The 9,020-nt window shown below is 35.8% G+C and overlaps 1 protein-coding gene across 1 annotated transcript; it reads right to left on the bottom strand.

Moving 5' to 3' along the window:
• Positions 1-2,078: 2,078 nt before the first annotated feature.
• LOC147575635 (uncharacterized) lies at positions 2,079-6,885 on the bottom strand. The gene is made up of 3 exons (XM_086683026.1): positions 6,475-6,885; positions 3,908-3,988; positions 2,079-3,074 (listed from the first exon to the last, which is right to left on the bottom strand). Exons 1-3 carry the CDS (start codon positions 6,529-6,531, stop codon positions 2,745-2,747), a joined length of 468 nt encoding a protein of 155 aa, XP_086539152.1. The 5' UTR covers positions 6,532-6,885; the 3' UTR covers positions 2,079-2,744.
• Between the last annotated feature and the right edge of the window lie 2,135 nt (positions 6,886-9,020).

Here is a 9,020-nt window from a genome sequence, read left to right as displayed (position 1 = left end):
TTGCAATATCCTCCACCCCAATATTTAACATGGGAAAACCATTGCTAAGATTCTCCTTAAACGTAAAGAAGCTATCCTTTCCATATTACCATACTGCATTCTGTATTATCTCTAAAAGTAAGGGAAGTAAACAACAGCTCTCATTACAACTTAGCATGTCTTCTAGACTACAAAACTTTTTTTTTTTTTTTTTTTTTAGTTAGCAGTAAATTTATTTTAGGTCTTTTTAAAAATACTTTTTTAACTTTTATATCAAAAAGTTTAAGTCATATCAGAAAGTACATTTAAACCTAGTGCTTTTAGTCTTTCTTCTTCATAAGCTTTTAAATCAAAAATGCAATAGAAATGACTTGGGTTAAGATTGCCTGGGGGAAAACGCATGCACACTTACTCCCTTATGTTTATTAATCTTATCTAGAGCTTTATGATTTTTTTTCTAAAATTTATATAACAACTTTCATCATTTTTTTTTCTTTTTTCTGTTAAACAGAGGAAGAGATAGAGAGCAGGGGAGGGGCAGAGAGAGAGAGAGAGGGAGAGAGAGAATCCCAAGCAGGCTCTGTGCCATCATCCTGCTCAGTCTCACCACCATGAGATCATGACCCGAGACAAAAATCAAGAGTTAGATGCTTAACTGACTGAGCCACCCAGGCATCCTGACTTTCATCATTCTTGAATTGTATTATCAAATGATATTTGTGGTATAAAAAATATATATTCTTTAAAGACTCAAATTTGGGGGCGCCTGGGTGGCTCAGTTGGTTAAGCATTGGACTTCGGCTCAGATCACGATCTCGTAGTTCATGGGTTTGAGCCCCGTATCGGGCTCTGCAATGACAGCTCTGGAGCCTGCTTCAGATGCTGTGTCTCCTTCTCTGTCTCTCTCTCAAAAGTTAATAAACATTAAAAAAATAAATAAATAAAGTCTCAAATTTTTACATTTCTTGGTGTCTGAAAAATAATACTAGTTGTCCATATATAACAATTTTGTAAGGAATGACTGTATTTCTGATCTTTCTTTTGTGGAGTCTAATTACTCAGTAAGGCCTCAAAGTCATGCTAATTTACATGACTTATTGTTGCCTGTGGCAACTCAACCTAGAATGATAGAGAACACAAAGTCTTTTGCTTTAGGAAAACAAAACAATGCTTTTAGAACTTTTAATGGTGCACAAAAGACAAGCAGAAGTTGGAAGCTGGATACCAAGGCTTTAGTGGCTTGGGTATAGGCTATGGGCTGAGTCTTTGGGTAGGAGCCCCCTTGTCTGGAACACTCTTCCATTTTTGTAGAGTTTGGAGGTTGGGGGTGGAATGGGCAGGTTAATTTAACTCTAAAGTCTTTCCCAGAATGAAACATGTATGCTTTCAGTGAGTATTAAACACTCAGAATATAAATAACATTGAATAAGTCTTGTGTTTCATAGCAAAATACAAGCAATGTGCCCTCAAACTTGTAGTACAAAATACAAATTTTGTAAGTAATAATTTATAGTAGTTTGGAGACTAAGCAAAATATCAAATATGGAAAATAATATTGACAATATCAGTGAAACTTCAGAAATATAAAATACATCACTTGTTACATTTGAAGTGTTCCTAAGTGTGCTTTTGATTTTAAATCTATTAAACCCCCTTAACCCTCTCATTTTCTATTTAATGATCTCTATGTAAGTCCAAATTTTCATCCTTTTTCAACTTTTAGTCCTTCTCCAAAATCTTCCTTGATTATTCCTAACTTCACTGACTTCTTTTCTGAATTTCCCAAGAGAAATGCCTCTGTACTGACCAATAGGTATTTAAAAACTCTTGCTCATTAACCACTTTAGTTTTTTAAGTTTATTTTTTTTTTTAAGTTTTTTTTTTTTTTCAACGTTTATTTATTTTTGGGACAGAGAGAGACAGAGCATGAACGGGGGAGGGGCAGAGAGAGAGGGAGACTCAGAATCGGAAACAGGCTCCAGGCTCTGAGCCATCAGCCCAGAGCCTGATGCGGGGCTCGAACTCACAGACCGCGAGATCGTGACCTGGCTGAAGTCGGACGCTTAACCAACTGCGCCACCCAGGCGCCCCTGTTTATTTGTTTTGAGAGAGAAAGAGAGCGAGCAGGGAAAGGGCAGGGAGAGGGAGAGAGAGAAACCTAAGCAGGCTCTGTGCTGTCACACAGAGCTTGATGTGGGGCTCGAACCCATGAACTGTGAGCTCATGACGTGAGTTGAACCAAGAGTTGGACGCTTACCCAACTGAGCCACCCAGGCCCCCGACTCATTAACCACGTTAGTTGAACATTTCCTTCTCCCTACTGGAATATAAATGCTGAAAATAGGGAAGTTATGAGATTAGAAAATAATCAATAGCTAGGTAGTAAATATTGGCTTCAGAACCAACAGGCAGAGATCTAAGTAGAGCAGCATCCTCCTGGCAGCCTCTTCAGCAGTTGAAACCACTATTTGTGGAGAATAAAGTTGGTTGTATGGGAGGGATGGAAAGAAAACACTGGGCCCCAGCCTGAATGAATCAATCAGCCTCAGTTGAAAAAAAAAAAAAAAAATGTTTTCCAATCATTTGAACACTGGAGGGCCCAAGACTTAGTCATTACCATATGGGAATATAGCAAATGAGTGGAGGGGGAGGAGCAAGCTCTCATGAAGCCAAATGCTTTGCAACCCATTGGCAGGAAGAGAGAACACCTGGACATGCCTCCTTTGGGGTAAGGGTGTTGCTCTGGCTTGAGGAGAGCTAAGGGCTCAAAAGTTCTCTTCAATGATAACTTCATGGTCCAGTGTTGTTATTTCAGTTGTCTCCATGGAGGATGGAGACACCTTGGCAGAGGAGCTTTGGGTGGCCGCAGGGGTAGAAGATCCAGGCAGGGTTGATGAGGTAGGAGATGGGGTAGAATCAGGGATGCAGGTGACATGATTCGACTTTCCATCTGCATGAATGATGATAGTGGTACTGTTGGTGTGCTTGCCAAAGTGGACAAAATATAAGACCAGAATAACAAGGGTTGTGGCAATTAGACAGGCCAAGAGACACACCAGAAATGTTTTCCAGAGTGACCACGGTTTTGCTGTAACCTGCAATGAAGTATGAAAAATACTTCAGCAAATTACATAGAAGTGACTTAGGTAATTGATTTCAATTACTCCACATGCTATAATTTAAAGTAGTTTATCAGCTGTCTCTTAGCTGTCTCTTTCATTCCTTCTCTCTCTCTCTCTCTCTCTCTCTCTCTCTCTCACACACACACACACACACACACACACACACACAGAGCCCTTGTTTTCAAGTCCATGAGGACAAAATGTCCCTTCTAAGTTACTCCTTTGTACTAAAGCAATAGGGCATCATCTCAAATGCCTTATCACATCATCTCAAATGCCATCTCAAATGCCTTATCACATCATCTCAAATGCCGTCTCAATCACTGTTAAGTAATTATCAGCTACTCAAGTTATTTTACATCACTCAAAGTTACCTTTGACTGATGGACAATGGCAGGTATTCTTTTGCTCATTGTTTGTGATCTCCTATTTTCATATTACGTGTTGAAATTTTATAATTACAAAAATATTTTTTAATTACATTTTTATCTCTTAAACATACATAAGAGGACTCTCATTGAGCTTGGAAAGACATCAAAATACAAAACTTATTAACTCTGGTATGGTGCAGGGTCTTAAATGAATAGAAGGGAGCCCTAATAAACTATTGGGGGCCATGAGTCCCAGGTGTCGCCAGGAGCTTGTGGAGTGGCAGCACGGAGAAGTGCAGAGTAGCCAAAGGACATGGGGACAGTGAGGCGACAGGAGATCCCAGAAGAGTCTGCAGAGTAGGGCCTGCCTGCCCCATTTCACCAGTGTTCTCAGGACTACTGAAGATTCCCCTTCCCCCAGGCCCTAAATCTTACCCACTGTGGCTGGAGGGTCACATTGGGCAATGTACAACCACACTGTCTTCCTTCATTCAAACAGTATGGATTTCTGGGCAACTGCAGAGAAAGAATTTTTAAATTAACAAGCAAACAAACAAATAACTCTTATTGTTAAAGATGAAGAAAGTTTATTTTATCCAGGAACATAAACAAATGAAGCACATATAAATGATGTGAGTCCAATATGTATTAAATGAAGAACCAACCAAGTTCTAGGAGAATCTGAAACTCTAATAAATGGTTTGATGATATGAATTGTACAAATACATTTTTCACATCAAATCAATGAAGAGAAATAAAATGATCGATTCAATAGATGCCCAAGGATCATTTTAACAAATTTCGACATTCAATCCTGATGAAAGCAAACAATGCAAATCTCAAAAATCTAAAAATAAAATAGTAATTTCCAAATGTAACAAGGAATGTTTTCCTCAAAATAATGAGTAACAAACATCATATTTAATGGTAAAGCATCAGGCACATTCCTCTGAAGTCAGGAGAAGTGAAAAAATGTCTCCTACCACCAATATCAGGTAATGTTTTTCTAGAAGTTCTCATAGATATGTATGAATAACAGAAATGTGAAGATAAAATTAACATTATTTGTACATGATATGATTGTCTACAAACAGAATCTCAAATAATCAACCATACAACATCTCAAAAGTAATAAGAACTCATCATGTTGGCTCATTATAAAAATATGAAAAATATATGCAACAGCACTTGTTTTGTGTGTGCGTGTGCGTGTGTGTACATGTATTAGCAACCACTATTCGTGTAATAAAGCAATTTAAAATGGCTAAGCATATCAAATGCCATATGACTTACATAAAGAAAACCACAAAATTTTACTGGGAAGCAAAAAGACAATTTGGGTAAATGTCCTCTTATAAAAAGCTTCAGAGGTACCTGGGCGATTCAGTTGGTTAAGCGTCCAACTTTGGCTCAGGTCATGATCTCTCAGTTTGTGAGTTCAAACCCAGCTCAGAGCCTAGAGCCTGCTTCAGATTCTATGTCTGCCTGTCTCTCTGCCCCTTCCCTGCTCACGCTCTGTCTCGCTCTAAAAATAAACATTAAAAATAATAATAAAAAAAAGCTTCAGCAGTATAAGCTGAATTTTAATTAATTCTCCAGAATTTTAATTAATATCTTTATGGGTTTTTTTTGAGGAAAAACAAGAAAATTAACAACAATTTCATGTGGCAAAATAAAGTAACCAAAAGAATAAAATTAGATTGGATGGGAGAGGGGACAAGAAACAAAATATTAGCAGTGAGTTTTTTCTGGGAGGAATCATGGGTGATATTGTTCTGTTTTCTTTTTTATTCTCTATATTTCCCAAATTCTCTAAAATTAGCAAATAAACTCATATGGTAATTGTAAAAAAATTTTTTTCTACCCATCATGCTGGGGAATCTAAGAAGTTATAGATTGTCAGATTGGTAAAAAATGGAAAATCCAAACATTCCTTTTCACTGTCTCAGAAGTCAGTTTTACTGTTTAGCATGGGTTTAGCATGATTATCTAATCATTTGACTTAATGGAATAAATTGCATAGATTTTAGCATGTGGGGAAATACCATAACTCATATTTAATGTAAATTAAAAGGGGAAGGAAATAAAGTGATGTATATATGATATTAAAGCGATGACACTTGGTAGCTTCCCTGAAGTATGAGGCATCCTGTAAAATACGTTTCCAATGGTGTAGCTGTTGAATGCTGAAACTGTAAAACCTTCACAAGTAAAACCTTCAAGTTGCAAAACAACTCTTATCAAATCTTACCTTTGTATTTATTTTTTCTGATTTGTCTCTTGGTTCTACAACCTCAAGTTGATTTAAAATTCATTTTTCCTTATTATGAACATAATAGTAGTCAAGATTTCTGAAAAGTAGTTTCTTATAATGAGATTATATGTGAGAAATCTGAGTTCTATTTCTAATTCTGCCACTAGCTAGCTGGACTCTTAATGTTTCAATTCCTCCTGTGTAAAATGAACAGATTTGTTTGAACGATGAATGAGACTCCATATACTTTCTAAGAAATATTATTTTTATATTACTAGAATAACACATTTGCAGCATAGGCTTCCCAATGAGACATTTTCCATAAATTACTATTTTAAATGCAAGTAGGCCAATGAGAATAAATATTTTCATTAGATTAAAATATACAATAATTTTCATAATAAATAAACTAAAATAAAAAATAATCAATATTTGCTATAAATACTTCAAATAATTTACTAAGAATTCTATCTACTGGTACCTTATATATAAGTGCCAAAATTTAGACAAAATATCTAAATTTTGGCAAAGTCTAATACACAATTCCTAAATGATGTGAAAGCACTATCTGGCATGTTAAATAACAGCCTCAACACTCATGATTTCTGGTAATAATGTCCTAGATTCCATTCATCTTGTAATAGCAAAATCAGAAACAATGCAACTGAACTTTCTTGGAAGGTTAAATGTTAAATGTTGCAAACAAGATTATTAGCCATGAAAGCCATTAAAAGGTATTGGTACTCACCAGCTCTGTTGAGGTTTGCTCAATATCCACAACATGATGTCGTCGTTCCCCATCCATTCTGAGGTTGCTGGGGTCTCAAATACAACCCCCAAAATGTCTATGCCAACTTTGTGGATGAGAACTTGGGAAATCCTGGATTTATGTTAAACTAATAACTGTATTCAATCTGGGTTATGTAAAACAATAGCTATTTTCTGAAAAGAATTTCCTAATTCAACCCGAAAGTATGCAATTTATACTTGCTGAGGAAAAATAAATAGAAAAGTTTGCTCCCTTCAAAAACAGAACACGCAGAAAATTATCCCGACTATCAGAATGACTCTAAGATTCTGGAGGAGATATAAACCCTTGCCCTCTTTATTTCACATAATTCATTTAAAATCACTGAAACTTGATTTCTCATGGGTTAGGAATTTAGTTTTCGTTTCTAAAAAAAAAAACCCACAAAGCCACTCCTTGGTAATGAGTATTGCAGAATATTCTGTAGCTAAGCAGAGGGATTATGTTAATGACTAATTTCAAAACTTTCCAGAAATAAGACAATATAGAGATTAGGGGATCATGATAGATTTAGGTGGTTGTTGAATAAAATGTGCTGTGCTGTTGAAGTCAGTGGCTAAACTGAGATGGAAACAGGAACTAAAAACTTACCAAAATGGTTTTACTAAAAATACAGATAAAAATAGGAAGTAAGTACACTTCAGTAGCTCTTGATTATATGAATCGAGGATTATCCACGGTAAATCTAGTCTGCTTCTATGTATATTTGTGTTGCTTTTGGCTATGGAATGATATCACTGCTTCTCATGAATCCCAATCTTTTTGATAAGCTGGAACTAGGAAAGAAACAATGTCTTTGATACTTTGCCACTTCTCCCAAGGAAAAGTTTTCATGATACAGCACGTAAAATTGAGGCGGTATTTTACGTCAATCTGAGAATTAATGCTCCCTGACCCTTTGACAACGTGGCATGCAGTATGGAATGGAGAAAAAAATGGCTTTAAAGATCTTTTTAGTTATGCATTTCCTATAAGCCAACAACTTTTGGCAAGAGGAAGTTAGTGACATGAATTTCCAAAATATTAATAGACTTACACAATCCTAATTCAAAAGCAGACATGTCTTCTTATTGTGTAATAAGTATATTTGTGAAAATACAAAAAAATATATGTAACTAATTTCAAACCTCTGGACCTTTCACCAAGCAAATATTAAATGACTTTTATGCTTCAAGTCATTGAATCTACTAAGGAATCTACTCCTGAAATCATTGTTGCACTATATGCTAACTAATTTGGATGTAAATTTTAAAAAATAAAAAATAAAATTAAAAAAACAAAACAAAACAAAATTTAAAGACTCAAAACAACAACAATAAAAAAAAGAAAAGTTTCAACTTTAATTTTTTAACTTTTGTTATTGCTTGAGGTTTTCCTATAAAAATACATTCTTCTGTACCACTTTGGAAATAAGAAAGGAGAAAGACAGAAATGAGCAAAGGAAAGAGGCAGGAGAGAAAGGATCCATTCTTAATATAATAGAGTCACTCTAAAACCAAATGTCACAGGGGCGCCTGGGTGGCGCAGTCGGTTAAGCATCCGACTTCAGCCAGGTCACGATCTCATGGTCCGTGAGTTTGAGCCCCGCATCAGGCTCTGGGCTGATGGCTCAGAGCCTGGAGCCTGTTTCCAATTCTGTGTCTCCCTCTCTCTCTGCCCCTCCCCCGTTCATGCTCTGTCTCTCTATGTCCCAAAAATAAATAAACGTTGAAAAAAAAAAAAATTAAAACCAAATGTCACAAACATGATTGCAATCAATGAAGAAAATCCATTGACATCTCTTTTAATTTTATAAATAAAATACCATGTCCACTAATATTTTTATCATGCCCACTAATATTATTGCCAATTTTAATTTTATACCTTCTCACAAATTCATTTACATAGAAAGGTTAAAGTGAAGAATAGGAATAGTATAAGTAGGTAGGTTGGTAGATGGATGAATGGATAGATAGGAAAACACAAAAGAAAAAAATAAATAAAAATAAAAAGCAAGAAAATAAATGTAAAAACTTATAATAATGGTTACCCATCAGGAAAAGGAGAAAAGCAGAATTGGGGCTGTATACAACATAGGGGGTGGGGGGAGACCCTAGAGGTGCTGGAAGTGTTCTGTTTTTGACCTGAGAGTGATAACATGGATGTTCATCTTTTGAATATCCATCACACATGAAAATTTTCTCTACGTACGATGTAAGTTAAAAGTACTTACTGAAATACATTGGTGAGCTCTAATAAAATGCATATTATATGTCATTTTGATTTTTCTTTAATACCCTCTCTTTTCTCCGTGTTCATAGCAACTCTCCGAAAAGCAACTTGGAACGTCCATTTGCATTTCAGCTAAGCTTGATGCATTGAAATTTCCAGTTTCAAGACCCGATGGCACAGTCAGAAGTAACCATAAAATAAACTATCTGCTGTACCTGTGACCTGGTTTAAAAAAAAAATCCAGTTGCTTTAAGATCATTAGGGTTGAGGTTTGC

The sequence above is a fragment of the Puma concolor genome, chromosome D3, assembly GCF_028749965.1.
Source record: "Puma concolor isolate L17-30 chromosome D3, mPumCon1.1.hap2, whole genome shotgun sequence".
Lineage (NCBI taxonomy): Eukaryota > Metazoa > Chordata > Mammalia > Carnivora > Felidae > Puma > Puma concolor.
The sequence above is the reverse complement of the archived record's forward strand: the minus strand, read 5'-3'. Positions and strand labels throughout refer to the sequence as shown.

Excerpts from the sequence above, each read along its gene's own strand:
- LOC147575635 (XM_086683026.1), bottom strand. The coding sequence starts at position 6,531 with ATGGATGGGGAACGACGACATCATGTTGTGGATATTGAGCAAACCTCA. Across the intron at positions 3,989-6,474 it reads AGCAAACCTCAACAGAGCTG|TTGCCCAGAAATCCATACTG; the intron begins GTGAGTACCAAT and ends CTTTCTCTGCAG. Across the intron at positions 3,075-3,907 it reads TGACCCTCCAGCCACAGTGG|GTTACAGCAAAACCGTGGTC; the intron begins GTAAGATTTAGG and ends ACTTCATTGCAG.